At 45.8% G+C, this 18362-nt stretch overlaps 4 protein-coding genes across 7 annotated transcripts in view; 1 reads left to right on the top strand and 3 right to left on the bottom strand.

The window, feature by feature from the left end:
- gls2b (glutaminase 2b (liver, mitochondrial)) overlaps positions 1-3777 on the top strand; it is a 9398-nt gene extending 5621 nt beyond the window's left edge. The window contains exons 8-19 of the mRNA XM_062470538.1: positions 1-24; positions 266-324; positions 638-704; positions 974-1024; positions 1369-1545; positions 1990-2121; positions 2333-2425; positions 2614-2675; positions 2907-2983; positions 3171-3234; positions 3452-3613; positions 3700-3777. The exon at positions 1-24 is cut by the window's left edge and continues 9 nt beyond it. Of these exons, the coding sequence (XP_062326522.1) occupies positions 1-24; positions 266-324; positions 638-704; positions 974-1024; positions 1369-1545; positions 1990-2121; positions 2333-2425; positions 2614-2675; positions 2907-2983; positions 3171-3234; positions 3452-3605 (960 nt within the window). The 3' untranslated portion in view covers positions 3606-3613; positions 3700-3777. The remainder of the gene's footprint in view (positions 25-265; positions 325-637; positions 705-973; positions 1025-1368; positions 1546-1989; positions 2122-2332; positions 2426-2613; positions 2676-2906; positions 2984-3170; positions 3235-3451; positions 3614-3699) is intronic.
- LOC134027573 (elastase-1-like) overlaps positions 1-7286 on the bottom strand; it is a 90636-nt gene extending 83350 nt beyond the window's left edge. The window contains exons 1-8 of one of the 2 annotated variants that reach the window (XR_009931455.1): positions 7174-7286; positions 6669-6778; positions 6460-6560; positions 6169-6294; positions 5516-5652; positions 5160-5302; positions 4791-4940; positions 4533-4601 (exon numbers count right to left, since the gene is read on the bottom strand). Coding sequence is in view for 1 of the 2 variants with exons in the window: in XM_062470543.1 (XP_062326527.1) it covers positions 4590-4601; positions 4791-4940; positions 5160-5302; positions 5516-5652; positions 6169-6294; positions 6460-6560; positions 6669-6778; positions 7174-7213 (819 nt within the window). In the remaining variant the exon portion in view is untranslated. Of the gene's footprint in view, positions 1-4445; positions 4602-4790; positions 4941-5159; positions 5303-5515; positions 5653-6168; positions 6295-6459; positions 6561-6668; positions 6779-7173 lie in introns of those variants that run through there. The other variant, XM_062470543.1, reaches the window with a different exon arrangement.
- A 1636-nt stretch (positions 7287-8922) lies between these two features.
- On the bottom strand, positions 8923-11766 carry LOC134027594 (elastase-1-like). The gene is made up of 8 exons (XM_062470544.1): positions 11608-11766; positions 11296-11396; positions 11066-11166; positions 10762-10887; positions 10451-10587; positions 10028-10170; positions 9653-9802; positions 8923-9049 (listed from the first exon to the last, which is right to left on the bottom strand). Exons 1-8 carry the CDS (start codon positions 11645-11647, stop codon positions 9038-9040), a joined length of 810 nt encoding a protein of 269 aa, XP_062326528.1. The 5' UTR covers positions 11648-11766; the 3' UTR covers positions 8923-9037.
- Positions 11767-12679: 913 nt separating this feature from the next.
- On the bottom strand, positions 12680-16381 carry LOC134027537 (elastase-1-like). Of its 3 annotated transcripts, none has more exons than XM_062470542.1 (8): positions 16225-16381; positions 15875-15975; positions 14968-15068; positions 14738-14863; positions 14159-14295; positions 13928-14070; positions 13594-13743; positions 12680-13022 (listed from the first exon to the last, which is right to left on the bottom strand). In XM_062470542.1, exons 1-8 carry the CDS (start codon positions 16262-16264, stop codon positions 12957-12959), a joined length of 864 nt encoding a protein of 287 aa, XP_062326526.1. In that variant the 5' UTR covers positions 16265-16381; the 3' UTR covers positions 12680-12956. The 3 variants fall into 3 exon arrangements, with proteins under 3 accessions (XP_062326526.1, XP_062326525.1, XP_062326524.1); XM_062470541.1 differs by lacking the exon at positions 12680-13022 and adding an exon at positions 13087-13202; XM_062470540.1 differs by lacking the exon at positions 12680-13022 and having other exon boundaries at positions 13573-13743.
- Positions 16382-18362: the final 1981 nt, after the last annotated feature.

Here is an 18362-nt window from a genome sequence, read left to right as displayed (position 1 = left end):
AACAAGGCAGAGAAGTTTGACTATGTAAGTAGATTATGGTGGTGTCACTCTGTCCACTTGGCATGACATGCTCTTTACACTCACACACAGTCTGTATATAACATACAGACTCTCAGCAGCCCCCCTCCCTCCCCCTCATCCCAAATACACACAATTACACACTACAGACGATTTCACAATCACACCAAAGTAAATGCATGTTTACTTGTGTGGTCATTAGCAAATACCCATGCAGATCAGTGTTCTAGTCCTGCTCTCTCTTTAGGTGATGGACTTTGTGAAGAAGATGGCCGGCAGAGAGTACGTGGGCTTCAGCAATGCCACGTGAGTTACAGTAACTACATCACACTGCAGTGGCTTCAGCCTGGTTTGTGTCCTATCTTAAAGTGAGTCTGTCTCCAAGCCTGAAATCCATAATATAAAATGGTAGATACAATTTAAATACTCAATGGTATAAAGTAGAGTCTCACTTAGAGTCTCGGCTTGTTGAACAGTATGTGAACGTGGTTTTACGGTCGTTCGTCGCTCACAACTTTGTGTGTGTTGTCCTCGCTTACAGGCCCTGAGCTGAGGGGTTGCACTGCTCTCTGCATTATTGATGGCTCTGTATCGATGACTCCTCTGCTCTGTGTCTCAGGTTCCAGTCCGAAAAGGAAACGGGCGACAGAAACTTTGCCATTGGATACTACCTCAAAGAGAAGAAGGTCAGTGAGGACACACGCAGGCTGTTGTCTGAGCAACCGTGGGAGTCATGAGAGAACAGCACATCCTTTTGATTGACACACTGACGGACTGACTGGTTGATTGGATGGTTGATTGGATGGCTGATTGGTTGTTTGATTAGTACTTGCTCTGATTTAAGGATTAAACTACATACGGTGCAAATTCGCAGTAGAAATATCAATACAGAATAATGTTGAGAGGGAGTGTATTGGTGAGCTCGATCCCAAGGGTTTCTGCTTTGCACCTGCAGTGTTTTCCTGGTGGGGCAGACATGATTGATGCTCTGGACTTCTACTTCCAGGCAAGCTGAGCAATATTACCGTTGTACTCATGAAGATGAAACTATTTGAACGTCAATGACAGTGCTGCAGTATTACAGAGGAACAACTTAACAATAACATACAATACAGCCATAACAGAGTAATATTAACACTTGCCCGAGTAACAGAGTAACATTTGTAATAGTAACAGTACTATGTTAATAACGATTTTTAAATTGGATTTCAAAGTAACGCACATGTGAGCATACATGTTAAGTAGCGATCTGTTTTAAGAGAATAACATTTTAATAGTTAAACGATACTTTGGAGTTGGCCTCTTGGCTTATTATTCTGTGTGACGCTGTGGTTGTCCTCTCCCCCTCAGCTGTGCTCCATCGATGTGACCTGCGAGTCTGGGAGTGTCATGGCCGCCACTCTGGCCAACGGCGGCATCTGCCCAATCACAGGCGAGCATGTGCTGAGTGCGGAGGCTGTGAGGAACACGCTGAGCCTCATGCACTCCTGTGGCATGTATGACTTCTCTGGACAGATGGCCTTCCACGTACGTTGTTTAGACACCGTTTGGACAAAGTTGTGTTGTTATTCTCTGAAACACACCTTTTTTGGTTGTTTTGTAACATCAGTAACAACAGTTGAGGTATTCACAGTTCAGCTTACACTTAGTAAGTAGTAAGTTACTGAAGTGACTGTGTTGTTTTGATGATTTAAGTGAAGTAACTGAGCAGTTCATCAGCCAGTTGTTAGTCATTACATTTACATTTAGTCATTTAGCAGACGTTCTTATCCAAAGCGACTTACAGTAAGTACAGGGACATTCCCCCAAGGCAAGTAGGGTGAAGTGCCTTGCCCAAGGACACAACGTCATTTTGCACGGTTGGGAATCGAACCGGCAACCTTCTGATTAATAGCCCGATTTCCTAACCGCTCAGCCATCTGACCCCCCCATTGGAAGTGGCTGACAAGGTTCCCCCACCTGTCTCCTCAGGTGGGCTTGCCTGCTAAGTCGGGGGTTTCCGGGGCAGTGTTGCTGGTGGTTCCCAACGTCATGGGAGTGATGTGTTGGTCTCCTCCGCTGGACAGGGTCGGAAATAGTGTTCGAGGCATCGACTTCTGCCAGGTTAGGTAACGCATGAAGCTACATCGCTAGCCTCTCTTTCCCATTCATGAATCACTGAATTATCATTTTTATGGGGGAAAATGTACAGTGCACATCAGTTTGAAATGCTGCAGTGTTTTACTTTGGAACTAATCAAACTCCACCATTCTAGATCCTTTATCAACTTTTCTCCTCTCTTCTTTTTTGTTTTTCCTCTTTCCATCCCAACCAGGAGCTGGTGTCGTTGTTCAACTTCCACAACTATGACAACCTGAGGCACTTTGTCAAGAAGCAGGATCCTCGCAGACAGGATGGGGATGACAGGGTATAGTGATGCCAGAGCTAGGCTTTAGACCCCATACCAGCCACCAGGAACTGGAAAAGAATGTCATGGTTCAGGAATATATGAACCATCTTGTGTAGCCAAAAGCAGTGGCCAGGAGATGCGATAAGGTCAGAGTCTAAGAAAGCCTGAGGGATGTAAGTCTGTCTCTCTGCTGTCTGTGTTTGTAGAACAAGTCTGTGGTCAACCTGATGTTTGCGGCCTACAGCGGAGATGTGTCTGCCCTGAGGAGGTCTGTACCTGAACAGCTCTGGAATAAATTGAGAGACCACTGCATCTTTTTCTTTCATTTTTCCAAAAGTTGACCATTTCGAGTGAGGAACAGAATTTAATGGTCTATCGATTGTTTCCAGAGCTTTAGATTATGGTACTGTACCATAATGTATAGGAAATGTATAGCTATTATGTATTTCAGTAGAAAGAAAGAAAAGTGTCCTATATTTTCATCTTGTTAATGTCTCAGGTTTGCCTTGTCATCGATGGAAATGGATCTGAAGGACTATGACTCTAGAACAGCCCTTCATGTTGCTGCAGCTGAGGGTGAGCTGGTTTCAGTCATGCAGCTAATCATACCATGCTTCAGTATAGTATTATATAATACATTACATTATATAAAAATATAATTTTCTATGCTATACTTTGTCATGATTTATTGTACTCCAACATGATTTGCGTGTAAGACATTCATTCAGAGCTTAACCCATTAGGATTCTGTGTTATCTCTCAGGTCACATTGAAGTGGTCCGGTTTTTGACAGCTGCTTGCAAAGTGAACCCTTTCGTGAAAGACAGGTAAGAGGCACGTACATCCTCGCTTACAACCTTCCTCTACTCTGACCCCTCTGTCAACAGTCGTTCTAATCCGACACGACCGTCTCTCTAACCTGCAAGGTCACCTCGAGTAATGAGTTGACTTGACAACCGAATCCCATGTGACAAGGCATCGCGTTCAGCCTCAGCAGGTACGCTACCGCAGTACGTGTTTACGACCGTGCGTCTGTGCTTGCAGGTGGGGGAGCCTGCCTGTGGATGATGCCATGCAGTTTGGCAACGAGGAGGTGGTGAAACTCCTCCAGGAGTACCAGCAGCTCTGCAAGCAGACAAACATCCAGCAGGAGCCAGAGGAACCCCCTAAGCTGGAGACAGTGGAGGGCATGGTGTGACCCTCTGCCTAAGCTGGAGACAGTGGAGGGCATGGTGTGACCCTCTGCCTAAGCTGGAGACAGTGGAGGGCATGGTGTGACCCTCTGCCGGAGCCTGGACTGGACAGAAATATTTTACAAATACTCGGAATAGCAAACAATCCCACAATATCATAGGATTACTGGTACTCTGAGTACTCTGAGTATTCTGAGTACTCTGAGTATTCTGAGTACTCTGAGTATTCTGAGTATTCTGAGTACTCTGAGTATTCTGAGTATTCTGAGTATTCTGAGTATTCTGAGTACTCTGAGTATTCTGAGTATTCTGAGTATTCTGAGTATTCTGAGTACTCTGAGTATTCTGAGTATTCTGAGTACTGCTCAGGAGATTGTGAAGCACAGTGTGTGACACCCTGGTCATAAGAATACCATGCTGTAGTAGTTGTCTAGCCGTCTAGCAAATATCTTTAGGTGATGTAGGTGAACACTGTTCTGGCACTGTGCTCTCATGATAAATGGAATGTATTTCCTGTACTAGCAATCCAATCCCCAAAGCAAGGGAACGCCTGAGAATCCTGAAAAGGGAATCAATGTAAATACTGCTTAGCTTGATTGTAAATAACAAAGTATATTTGCAAATAATTATTTTACGGACACTGTTTTTATTGAACTTATTCTCCATCACTTGAAATTCACCAAAGTGGTGGTACCTTTTGTGGTTCTGAATATGAGATCTATAAAACATTTTCATATTTTCACGAGACGTGTGTGATTATGTCTTTAGATATAACATTCTACTCTAGGTAATTGTGTTTTGTATTCTTCATAATACAAGGAATACTGTTATGAACGGACAGCACATTGTGAATAGGAATATAATTTTATTCGAGAATGTGTATGACATCTCGCATCATCTACAGATAAGCCTGAGGAGGTGTGAAACTCCAACAGGCTGTCTTGGTGCTGGTCATGATGTCGCAGTCGCCTCAGGTCTGGTCCTCTGCACTATCTCATGATCTGTCAGAGAACAGCGAGAAAAAGGCTTTGCTTACATTAGAAAGAATATCAAAATGAAAATAAATCCTCTCTATGTAAATAAAGATTGCACCTCTCCTTCTGGATAGCGTTATTGCAAAAAATAACAATCACTTTAACTATAATCAGATTAAATCACAATTAAACTTTTGTGATTTGGGATGTACTGACCCCGTCCATCCAGCTGATGTAGTTGGACACGCGGGTGAACACGGTGGGCTTCCTCTGGACGTTACAGCCCTGGCTGGAGACAAAGCTGGTCACGCCGTGGACCACGTACTTGCCGTTCACCTGGCAGTTCAGGGGGCCTCCGGAGTCACCCTGGAGGAGAGAAGGCATTTCCTGTTGAGTGTTGCCACTTCCTGTGCTAAACTACAAAATCTGGGTTCCTATATATATATTTTTTTTTATACTGTCAAATGCTTAGCTAGTGATGTGTGTTTTTCTATGAGCAATCAGTTCACAGTAACAAGCAACGCTTCTCAGATCGGCTGAATCAAGTTGACCTCTACTGTGTGAGAAGGTTCGAATTTTCCTCACCTGGCATCCAGACAGACTGCCGCCTCCAGCGCAGACCATGGAGGTCTTGACACCACCACCCCACCAGCTGCCACTAGAGCAGGTCTTGTGGTCCACCACAGGCAGGTAGGCCTGCTTCAGCAGGTCAGATGTAGAGCCACCACCTCGGGGATGAAAGGAGTCATAGATTCATCCACTATAGTTTATGCAGACATTGTAATGCAGCTTCTTCAGGAGAAGACCAGATGTCTTCTGAGCATGGCCTTATAAGTCCCTTCAGGTCCCCTATCTTCATCAGAGCTCCACACAGCATAGCGGTAACCCTGCAGAGCAGGACAGTGTGTGTGTGTGTGTGTGTGTGTGTGTGTTTGTCTCACTGGAAGTGCGTCCCCAGCCGGTGATGTAACAGGGGTTGTCGTGGGGCAGGACCTGTCCAGAGGGGGGCAGGGAGGCCAGCTGGACCTGGGAGTTGAGAGTAACTTCAGAGGACAGGCGCAGCAGAGCGATGTCCCACCTGAGAAACACAGGAAGGAATTATGAAGGAGATACAAGAAATCACTCAGCCTCTCCCTCTTTTCATTTGTGTCCTGACAAGGAGCTGAATTTAAAGGTTATTGTCTTGAATGTTATGACTAATTGGGCGTAAACAATTTTGAGAATGGATTATAATTAGACTGAGGGACTGTTCCTAATTAATAACAGTTTAACCTTGTAGGAACATTAGAAAAACAACAACCTTTGATTTACTCAGCAGAGAGGAAGGTTATTATTAAAGTGTTGCTCAAACCTGTCAAGTTAAAGTATATTCAATCATCGACTTACGTAATACTGTAACAAATCAACACAACACATTGTGCAAAGTATCTAACAACATTGTGTTATGTAAATAAGACAAAAGTTATATAATGCTCATTAAATTGTGCTTTAAAGGGTCTGGTTATCTATTACTGGAGCTTCTGGTTTATTCCTTGACAGATACAATGTGTATCAACACATATTTCAACAGAGTGGCATCTCAGTTTTCTCTGACCCGTTGTTGATGCGGTTTGACACCCAGTTGGGGTGTGTGTACACCCTGCTGACGGAGATGTACTGCTCATTGCCCTCGTGTTGGGAGATTCTGTGATCCCCGACAACCACACGCCAAGTCCTTTGGCTGTAGACACACACACAAACATCAACACAGATGCACACAGACAGCTTAGAGGAATAAGAAATTGTGTGTGTGTGGCTGTGTGCGTGTCAGCATGTTAGTGTGTGTGTGTGTGTGTGCATGTCAGCGTGTGTGTGTGTGTGTGTGTGCGTGTGTGTGTGTGCCTACCTGTCCACACAGTGAGCAGCAGTCATCACCCAGCCTCTCCTGATCAGACTTCCTCCACAGGTGTGGCGGAAGGAGCTGCCAGACTTAAACTGGAGAGAGATCTGATGGGGAGAGAAGAGGAACATGTCAAATGAGGTACAAATGCTTCCTAGTTCAGTCAGCTAAGTCCAGGGATGTCTGTAAATGCTGAGTGTCTTTGAATGTGTTACCTGCCAGGGCCAGGAGTTGGGTCTAGCCACCTCACCACCCACAACTCTCCCCTCCACACTGTCCTCCAGGTCCTCCAGGAAGCGAGGCTCTGGCTCCTGCTCTGCCAGCACTAAGAACACACAAGAAGAAGAAGTCAGACTGGCTGACTGGCTGACTGGCTGACTGGCTGACTGGCTGACTGGCTGACTGGATGACTGGCTGACTGGCTGACTGGCTGAGTGCTCCCATCCAGTGCTTTTTTGCTCTATTATTCTATTAATATTTTTCCTATTACTTTTGTAATGGAAACAGGGTGACCTCGTGAGACATACCTTTGCCTCTGGTGACTAACCTACTCCAGGAATGTGTAATGAACGAATCAATCAAAATCACTTTACCTCTGAACATTCATTTGACCCACATCACCAGGAGCACTTGCTTTCGTCTCTAGTAAAACAGCCCTCACCATCCTGAACCACCCGGTTCGCTTGGAGACAAGACAGCCATGCTCCAGGCAGGACTCACCCAGGGCTGCGAGGGCTGTCAGTAGGAGTAGCTTCAGCATGTCTGTCCAGCGGCGGGGTCGAGTGTGTGTGCACGTTTAGCTGCATGTCAGCTCAGCTTTTAAACTCTGCTAGTACAGCATGTACTATCCATGCCCCGTGGAGGAGGCCTTCAACCCTATACCCTCATTGGCTGTAGATTGGATTCTCACAGCCCGGCCCAGGTGTGACCCTTCTCACGGTATAGCTGACATCCACAGTTCAGCTTTGCATTTAGAAAGGTTGGGGAGTTCTTTGGCTATCATCTGCTGGTTATGATGTTGGTTGTGTTTTTGTAGGGAATGCTTCTATCAATCTACTTGGTTCTGGTATCCGTCCTGTGGTGTTGTGCTGATCCTCCACTTCCCAGCCAGGGCTGGATCTAGGCGTGGGCAAGGCTGGGCCCACACAAACGACAGCATTAATCCCAGCCCTTTGGCTCCAACTGCTTAAACTGCCATGAGCCAACTGGGAGCGCTGATTTGGAACTCTAGATATAGTATGTGTTTCACCATCCATTTTCTTGTTTGTATTTGTATCTTAACTCTTGATGAAGGACACTGTTCAGCCCGTGGGCCTGCACTTCTCTGTGTCACCAACCGTCTCTGGAGGAGGGGATCCCTCACTGAATTGCTCCTCTCGCGGTTTCTTCCCCTTTTCCTGGGAAGTTTTCCTTGTCTTAGAGGGTTTAGGAGCAGTTCTCTGGGCAAGATATTGACTGGGTGCAGGAAAAGCAGTTACATCGTCCAACTGTCTGGGTCAGGAGTTAAACGTATGGTTCCACCGTCCCAATAGAACCTCCGCTTTAACCTGGAATCCATTTTGTTCTGTTATTGGTTTGTTCAAAGCTTGTTGAGCAACACACCTGCAAAACCAAGGTTGTTCTCAGCCTTTCCCCAGCAGTCAGAGAGCATGTGTAAAGAGAAGAAACTAGGATTAAATCCTCATGTAGCTGTGCTCTGTTGCCAGCTCAAAGGCAACAGATAATGCAGCACTTTCAACTGTTGATTGCTGTATCCTTGATTATGACACTTTTCTTTAGACATCTGATTGACTGTCTGGTTGTTAGATATCATTGCTTTTTTTTTTATATAATGACGCACATCGGTTTACAGTTGCCAGCAGCTCATGAACCCTGAAAGGAGAGAATGTGTTTAAAAAATCCTTCATTATCTTTTCATGGACAGGGAAGCTTCACTCAGTCGTGTTCAGGGCATGTCTGGTGTGATTAAAGCACAGCCCTTTCAGAGAGATCACAGTTCTTTGTATTCTTTTTATAACAGTCAGTCTCCTTTTCCTCTCTTCAGAGTCTCCATTAGTCTTTTTGCGGTACCACGTCTGTGGACCTCTGTGCTTCTCATTCTGTGTTTCCTTGCATCCCTCTATAAACAAACCATTGCATTTGCTGTGATTACTCATGTGCAAAGTTGTTCCTGGTGCATCTGACAAGGTATCCAATCGTGATTCTAGGCTTGGATTGAACATTAACCCTCACACAGTGAGCAAAACATTTAACCTTCTCTAAATCACAAATGGATTCTGGTGTTATGTCTGCTGTATCATATTAACCTTTTTACCACTGTGATGTTACAGGATGTGTGGAAGGGCTCCAGTGGCTTATTATACTGTACAGGGAGGATGTAAATACATGAACTTCATTCACGAATAAACCCTAAAACAAATATCATTATGAAACCAATCCCACATGTCATAACCAGAGACCACTATGGAATAACTTTTGAATGCAGATTTTATTATCTTTAGTTGCAGTCAGGCAGAAGGTTTTGTGATTCAGGAACAGGTCCTTGGATTTGTGTTCTGTCTGTCTCTGTGGCTTGTTCTTATTTTCAGGCCATGATCTGGGAGGAAGTAACACGATGACAGTTAGAACAATCCTAGGGATTCAGGTGACTGAGCGGTTAGGGAATCGGGCTAGTAATCAGAAGGTTGCGAGTTCGATTCCCGGCAGTGCAAAATGACGTTGTGTCCTTGGGCAAGGCACTTCACCCTACTCGCCTCGGGGAGAATGTCCCTGTACTTACTGTGTCACTCTGGATAAGTGCGTCTGCTAAATGACTAAAATGTAAATGTGATTCTAAATCACAACAACATCCTGGACATTAAAACATATATTGCCTGAGATTATTTCAAACCTGGACAGCTATGTTCCTTTTTCCTTGTTTCTCTGATTGACCAATAAGAGCCCAGAAGGTATCACTGACAGGCTGTCTTTACAAAAGCACCAGGAAGTCCTGCAGCTGTTTTGAGCAATAGTAAGTCATCTGAAAGTCATTCTGTATATGCATCTCTGATACTTCCATAAAATCTTTGCCAAACTATTTGAAGGAAGACCATTGACAAATATGCCTATAGATGGACAGACTGAGTGCACATCACAGTTTGGCTTCTGACATGTTCATTTAAACCCCGGTCAATCTCCCATGAACAGACGTAGTACTGACCCCATCCATCCAGTTGATGTAGTTGGACACTCGGCTGAACACGGTGGGCCTCCTCTGGACATTGCAGCCTGAGGACGACACGAAGCTGGTCACGCCGTGGACCACATACTGGCCGTTCACCTGGCAGTTCAGGGGGCCTCCGGAGTCACCCTTGAGGAGAGAGAAGGGGAGGGGTAGAGTAGAGGGCTGTAGCTTGAGGACTGTGTAGGGTCATGATGAGTAAGACATTTCCTTGTACTTTTAAAGCTGCTTAATTGAACAAGAACAAGGAAAGAAGCTTTTAGAGAATGTGTCTACCACAGCAAGGCCGAGTCGACTCTGTCAGGGACTTTCTTTTCGTGAGCCCTTCTGATTCCTAAGAGCAGTTTTACTCACCTGGCATCCGGACAGGCTGCCACCTCCAGCACAGACCATGGAGGTCTTGACGGTGCTGCCCCACCAGCCATTGCTGGTGCAGGTGTAGTGGTCGACCACGGGCAGGTAGGCCTGCTTCAGCTCAGCAGACAGCTGCCCACCAGCTGGGAGGTAAGAGGAGTCATGAACAGACATTTCTATATATTACAAAGTCAAATTAGATGTTTCATAGACACATGTACATTGCATTTCAACATATTCTCCTGTCTAACTGTCTTTTCGGCTCCAAGCGGCCTTCTTCGTGGAAATGCAAGATCCCACGCCAGCATAAAAAGCCTGGTTTAACCTAGAAATACTAGCAGACCTAGCAATACTGAAATGTAATTGCCTTAAGGATAAATAATGGACTTATTTAATTGCTGATTGTGTGTGTGTGTGTCTCACTCTGAGTGCGTCCCCAGCCGGTGATGTAACAGAGGTTGTCGTGGGGCAGGACCTGTCCAGAGGGGGGCAGGGAGGCCAGCTGGACCTGGGAGTTGAGAGTAGCATCAGAGGACAGGCGCAGCAGAGCGATGTCCCACCTGAGAAACACAGGAGCAGTCTGCAGATCCATCTCTCTGTACTCCCCAGTATTTGAAACCGACGCTTCGCCTCATCTCAGACTATCACACAAACACCTCATTCAAAATAAGCCTAATGCTTGATACTGTATATGGTCCTGGGTTGGGGATAGATAAGATGGTTTGCCTACTGACCCGCTAGCAAGGTAGTTGGCGTCCCAGTTAGGGTGGATGACGACTTGGCTGACGCTCACGTATTGCTCTGAGCCTTCGCTGGTGTAGATGTTGTGGTCGCCAATAGCCACACGCCACGTCCTGGGGCTGTGCGTGTGAGGAAACACATGTTCATTACACTGCCTGGCTTCCCATAAGGCCACTCGGGTTTTTATATTGTTTAGCAGATGCCACATCAATGCAGCTTGTGCGTGTCAGCGTGTGTGTGTGTGTGTGCATGTCAGCGTGTGTGTGTGTGTGTGTGTGTGTGTGTGTGTGTGCCTACCTGTCCACACAGTGAGCAGCAGTCATCACCCAGCCTCTCCTGATCAGACTTCCTCCACAGGTGTGGTAGTAGGTGCCGCCAGACAAATACTGGAGAGAGATCTGACCCGGACAGACAGATGACACAGTTTTGAGATACCAAGATTTAACGCTCTTCTACAAACGACATACGGAATACATCAAGTGCACTTGATTTACATGACAGGACGGTACTGTCTGTGAATGTGTTACCTGCCAGGGCCAGGAGTTGGGTCTGGCCACCTCACCACCCACAACTCTCCCCTCCACACTGTCCTCCAGGTACCTGGGCTGGGGCTCCAACTCAGCCACCACTACAGACAGGAAACACACATGCCTTTACACACGCACACACACACATGCCTGCGCTCATGAGGAGAGACCGAACATCAGAGAGAGAAGGTCAGAGAGAGAAAGACGGATGGAAAGAGGAGAGAGAGGGCCGGAAGGAGAGAGAGAGAGAGAGACCAAGCGAGAAAGAGAGAGTGTTTTCAGGACACAAAACGGCTAATGGTCAAGTCTTACCCAGGGCGGCGAGGACTGTTAACAGGAAAAATCGAAGCATGTCTGCAGTTTGTCTGTTGGAATTGTCCACAGGAGAGTTCTTCTCTTATACCCTCAGCAGAGCCTGCTGGATGGGACCAAGGACTGTTTACTCAGCAGGTGCCCATATGTACGGTATCACATTGATATCGCATGACTCGGAATTACCTCTTTGTAACCTTTTCCAATGTTAATGAGACAGGATGAAGTTAGATTGGGAGTGAGAGTGGAGAGATAGAGAAAGTGTCAGGGATGGGAAACCAAGCCTGGTCTGCAGGGATAGAGTGAGCAGGAAATGTCCTTTGACAGTGACACATTCTTAGATACGTTGGTTCTGTGCTCTGGGACTATGTGGTAGGATTCAATGACAATGAGGTTAAATACTGTTAAGACCCCGGCCTGATCCGGGCCAGGTTTTCAGTTTTTCACAGGTGTTGGCTCCAGGCTCCAGGTTTCCTGCCACATACTCCATCCCTCCTGTGAAATTGACACACCTGCAACTCATCCCCTTGTTGTGGAAAAAACCTCACACTGTTGTAATTATGAGGATGGGTAATGATTATGGATTTATATGATTGAAAATGGACTTCTTAATCACCTTTTTTAGCATATGCTATATTACTGAAAACCAGATGCGAAATGTGAAAATCTGTATAATTAGGGTCTGAGTGTGAGAGAAGTGTATATGCTTCTTTCATAGAAAACTACAAGTCCCAGCTATCAGGATGCATAGTTATGGCCCTATGCCCAGAACCTAGCAGCTGGTCTTCAAGGCAAGAGCAGGCCTAAAAAAAATTGAGAGTTTTCTATGTAAAAAGGCACCTGCAATCATAATGTATTTTGTGACCAACACGTATTGTACCAATTGCAGAACCTCATAAAATAATTGGGAAAATATATAAGACGTTTCATCCTGCCTGATGAAACGCTGCTCTCAAGACAAATCAGCCTCTTACTGTAGCATGCAAACATGGGGACGCTCTGGACACAAGATGCTCCCATTTTATATCAAGATAACTCTCTGCACATAGTTGTTTTGAATCCTTTTAAAACAGAGTGTTGGAATACAGTACCAGATAACTGCATTTTGGCAACGTCCAAGGACTTTTAGTGCTCACATAAGTTGGAGAAGTTAAAAGAGGTATGGTATAATAATGTGAATCTGGAGAATTGGACTGCAGTTTCCATGGTTTCTCAGTGACCCATCTTATATCTTTGATATGACTTCCACCTGAAATAACTGATACAATGTTAATTATTCTTTGAACTGAACTGAGATATTGACACTAGAATGTGATGTTTGGAAACAACATTGGCAGTTTTTTTCCCTTTCATTTCATAATTCGACATGAGCTACATTTTGACACAAGTTGAAGTCCAAACACAAACATGTTTATCTTAAGTATTGCATCTATTTATGAGATGAGATACTGTATATATACATCACACTGGATCACATAGTGTTGATTGACAAGGTTTATTGCCACAAATAACATCCAATGTTTCAGAGAGATTATGCAGCTGACAGCAGGTCAATTCTTCCCCTCCAGTGGTCACTCTTCTTTTCAACCCATGATCTGGAAAGGGGGAAACATGATGTCACTTCTTTGTTTCATGAGCCAACAGTGTTTTATAAGTTCAGAATGCCATTCAGAATCTGTGTTCAGATCCTACACTGTAAAATGGTAGTGATTAAACTTAAATTTGTGTTTTAAACACAAAATGTGCATGTTTATGTGCATGAACAAACATACTTCTTTCATTCAAGAACCTTATCTTTCAACTTTGTTCATAAAATCTTTAAAAATAAATTATGCAAGGAATTCAAGCAAACAACATAAAAGTTGTTTCTCTAAATGTTCAGTAAGTGAAACATACAGTACAATACTAATTCAAACAATTCTCCATGGTTTGGACTCCTATTCCTCGGTGAAACAGGTGGAGCTGTCAGCGGTCTGTGATACTGACCCCGTTCATCCAGCTGATGTAGTCGGACACGCGGGTGAACACGGTGGGCTTCTGGTGGGCGTTGCAGCCCATCCCAGAGACGAAGCTGGCAATACCGTGCACCGCGTACTGGCCGTTCAACTGGCAGTTCAGGGGTCCACCAGAGTCACCCTGGAGGAGAAGGAGAGGAGGAGGATAGAGAGGGAACATATTATTTATTCCCTTTACATTTCACTTTCATAAAAAAGGCACTTATCCATTTCTATAAATGATGTAGACTGTTTGGCTAACAGTCATATAACTTCAAAGTTCTAACCATGACTGTACTGTACATATCTCTTAACGGTGGACTCACGTTGCATCCAGCCTCCTTGGAACCTCCAGCACAGACCATGGAGGTCTTGACGGTGCTGCCCCACCACCCACTGCTGGTGCACGTCTTGTGGTCGATCAGGGGCAGGTAGGCCTGCTTCAGCTGGTTAGAAATGGGTCCTCCAGCTGGGGGAAACACGAAAGGATGGAAGTCAGAGAAGTGGAAGGATGGATGTGGGGGGGGGGGATAATGCTGAAGGGGACCTTGACTCACTGGAAGTGCGTCCCCAGCCGGTGATGTAACAGGGGTTCTTGTGGGGCAGGACCTGTCCAGAGGGGGGCAGGGAGGCCAGCTGGACCTGGGAGTTGAGAGTAGCATCAGAAGTCAAGCGCAGCAGAGCGATATCCCACCTGAGAAACACAGGAAGGAATTATACAGCTGGAATCCTCAAAGGTCATTTATTATTTACATATGTACAGTACCTAGGTGCACTTGATTTGTGTCAACCACTGCAATGAGACAAGTGGAGTTGTCCCTTAGTGGCAATTGCTGTGAGACAAATGTAACACCCCTCATTTGTACAGCCAACCTCAGACTAGATGCATCTAATCCAATGAGGTTCTCTAAACGGAGTGTTTTGTTCTCTGTATTTAACATCACTAAGTTGTTGTTACTTTAGTTGTTCTACCAATTGGACTATGTATTCAAATGGTAGTATCTTTGAAAATAACGATTTTCTTTCTCCCAAAATAGCTACTTGAAGTCATCCACTCCACTGTTGCAAATGATTGTTATTATCACTCTGTAGTCAAATTGTAGTCATTATTTCTTTCAGGCGAGTTGTGTTCTGACCCGCCAGCAACGTTGTTGGAGTTCCACTTGGAGTGAATGTGCACCTTGCTGACGGTCATGATCTGCTCTGAACCCTCGTTATTTTTCAGGTCGTGCTCTCCAAGGATCACACGCCAGGTTCTGGAGCTGTGCACGTAGAAGAAACAGATGATTATCTGGTAGGTAATCGTTGCAATCCAGTGCTTTGCATGCTCCATGTGCATGTCAGTGTGTGTGTGTGTGTGTCCTACCGATCAACACAGTGAGCAGCAGTCATCACCCAGCCTCTCTTGATCAGACTTCCTCCACAGGTGTGGTGGTAGGAGCCGCCAGACAGGTACTGGAGAGAGACCTGACCAGGACACACATCCAAAAAGCAATGTTAGCCTTGTCTTACAGGCTCTTTAAAGGTGTACAGAGAGAGAGCACTGGAGAGAGAGCGATCACTGGAGAGAGAGAGCACTGGAGAGAGAGAGCACTGGAGAGAGAGAGCACTGGACAGAGAGCACTGGAGAGAGAGAGCACTGGAGAGAGAGAGCACTGGAGAGAGAGCACTGGACAGAGAGCACTGGAGAGAGAGAGCACTGGAGAGAGAGAGCACTGGAGAGAGAGAGCACTGGAGAGAGAGCACTGGAGAGAGAGAGCACTGGAGAGAGAGAGCACTGGAGAGAGAGAGCACTGGAGAGAGAGTACTGGAGAGAGAGCACTGGAGAGAGAGCACTGGAGAGAGAGAGCACTGGAGAGAGAGAGCACTGGAGAGAGAGAGCACTGGAGAGAGAGCACTGGAGAGAGAGAGCACTGGAGAGAAAGCACTGGAGAGAGAGAGAGCACTGGAGAGAGAGAGCACTGGAGAGAGAGAGCACTGAGAGAGAGCACTGGAGAGAGAGAGCACTGGCGAGAAATCACTGGAGAGAGAGAGCACTGGAGAGAGAGAGCACTGGAGAGAGCAGGCAGGTCAAACAGCTTCACTTGCTTTTTGACTGTGTGACTTTATTGATTTGTTGTTTTCAGTTTTGTTACTTGACACTGTAAATACATCAACTAGAACCTGTGAAAACATTGTAGTGGGCAAACATTGTTTTCATAGGCTGTAAGGGTAGTACTTGACAGGTGCACTTGATTTACATGACAGGACGGTACTGTCTTTGAATGTGTTACCTGCCAGGGCCAGGAGTTGGGTCTGGCCACCTCACCACCCACAACTCTCCCCTCCACACTGTCCTCCAGGTACCTGGGCTGGGGCTCCAACTCAGCCACCACTACAGACAGGAAACACACATGCCTTTACACACGCACACACACACACACACATGCCTGCGCTCATGAGGAGAGACCAAACATCAGAGAGAGAAGGTCAGAGAGAGAAAGACGGATGGAAAGAGGAGAGAGAGGGCCGGAAGGAGAGAGAGAGAGAGAGAGAGAGAGAGAGAGAGAGAGAGAGAGAGAGAGACCAAGCGAAAAAGAGAGAGTGTTTTCAGGTCACAAAAAGGCTAATGGTCAAGTCTTACCCAGGGCGGCGAGGACTGTTAACAAGAAAAATCGAAGCATGTCTGCAGTTTGTCAGTCTGAGGTTTCTGCACAGAGTCCTGCTCTGGCTCTTATACCTTCAGCTGAGCCTGCTGGCTGGTCAAGACTGGCCTACTCAGCATCCGCCCTGCAGGCTGCAGCTGTGCTCAGTCTCATGGTTATCACTCCAGCATGGCCGTGGGGATTCTCCCACCAGCACTCTCTATCTCATTTGCTCTGTCCTTGGCCTTGTTTATTCCTAGTTCTGTATTTGCTTTCTGCACTATATTTAAATGGTTGTGGACTGTATGTTTCCACAGGATTGCAATCAACTTACTGTAAATTGAACGTCCTTGTACGTTTTTTGAAGTAATTTGTAGCAGAGAAGAACTCTTTGAACAAGGATTTACAATAGGAACCCTTTCCAGATCTTTGGAGTCGCAAACAGAGACATTTTCTGGTCAGAAATGACATTACATTACATTTAGTCATTTAGCAGACGCTCTTATCCAGAGCGACTTACTGTAAGTACAGGGACATTCTCCCCGTGGAAAGTAGGGTGAAGTGCCTTGCCCAAGGACACAACGTCATTTGGCACGGCCAGAAATCGAACCAGAAACCTTCTGATTAATAGTCCGACTCCCTAAACGCTCAGCCATCTGACCCAAATGGCTTTTCAGTGTTTACAATGGGAGGGTCAGAAATTGAAAGGGGTATCCATCTTGACCCTTCCTCAAAGAACCTCTTTCAAAGAAATATTCAGTAGTAAAAAGCGTTTTCGATATGTGTGAACTGCTATGCAATGGGCTGCCTGCTGGAGGCCAGCCAAAGCTGTGACTTGTGGGCCCATAGACATCTGTGGCTTTTCCACTGGCTTTGACCCAGCCTGCGTACACTGATCTGGAGGGACGGAGGGTGAGAACAGAACAAGATAGATGGGCTGGAGGTTATGAGTAGATTGCTCTTGGATTTGAAAGCAACTCAAATAAGTTTTGTCCATGTGCTGTGCATGTAGAAAGTCAAAACTTCAATCCGTGCAGACAGTCATTGAAAGTTCAACCATACATTTTTTCTTTTTTAAAGTCTTTGGGCGAAAAAATGATTTGGTAAGAATTCAGTGTGTTGTTAATACAGACAATCACTAGATGGAGCTAAATGTCTGAATTGAACCACTTGAGCTCTGTAACATTCGAAGTGAGGTGATTTCAGTAAAAATTGTCAAATAACCTTAGATTCACAGAACTTTGGGTTTATGGTCAATTCTGTGCCAGCGATGTAGTGTGAATGTGAACTCTTTGACCTTCACAAGGATATCACTGAGGGTATGTGAGTCAATTCTAACCCAAACTACTTGTTAAAATGAGCGTTAAATGTATTTTCAGAGGCCATTCACCAGCTCTTTGCAGTCCAGGGCACAGATAACTTCAACAATGGCCCTTTGGACAATGGAAGAGTCTCTAACCACTGTGTTCCTTTACGTATTCCGTTAATTGGAGTGAAAGTCATTAAAACTGTCTGCGTTTTGGATTATAACCTTATCTGCGTCTTAAAGAGATACTGTAGAAGAAAAGCTGTATCTAGTTCTGCCACAAAGTCACAGACATGTTGGAAAACAGCACAGCGCTGATTTTCTCATGGAAAGGCGAAGTTCACTTCATCCAGCCTCCTGTTTCCCTGCTCACTCCTTCTCTCCACCTCTTTCACCCTCTCTTCTGGATCGCTACTGCTCGCTTCTCCTTCCTCCTGCTCTCCTTCTCTCCTTCTCTCCCTCTCCTCCCTCCCTCCCTCCTCCTCTCTCTCTCCCTCCCTCCCTCCCTCCCTCCCTCCCTCCCTCCCTCCCTCCCTCCCTCCCTCCCTCCCTCCCTCCCTCTCTCTCTCTCTCTCTCTCTCTCTCTCTCTTTTTTTTTCTCTCTCTCTCTCTCTCTCATCTCTCTCTCTCTCTCTCTCTCTCTCTCTCTCATCTCTCTCTCTCTCTCTCTCTCTCTCTCTCTCTCTCTCTCTCTCCCTCTCTCCCTCTCCCTCTCCCTCTATCCCTCTCTCTCTCTCCCTCTCTCCCTCTCTCTCTCTCCCTCTCTCCCTATCTCTTTCTCCTTCTCTCCCTCTCCCTCTCTCCCTCTCTCTCTCCCTCTCTCCCCACACG

Source organism: Osmerus eperlanus, chromosome 1, assembly GCF_963692335.1.
Source record: "Osmerus eperlanus chromosome 1, fOsmEpe2.1, whole genome shotgun sequence".
NCBI lineage: Eukaryota > Metazoa > Chordata > Actinopteri > Osmeriformes > Osmeridae > Osmerus > Osmerus eperlanus.
The sequence above is the reverse complement of the archived record's forward strand: the minus strand, read 5'-3'. Positions and strand labels throughout refer to the sequence as shown.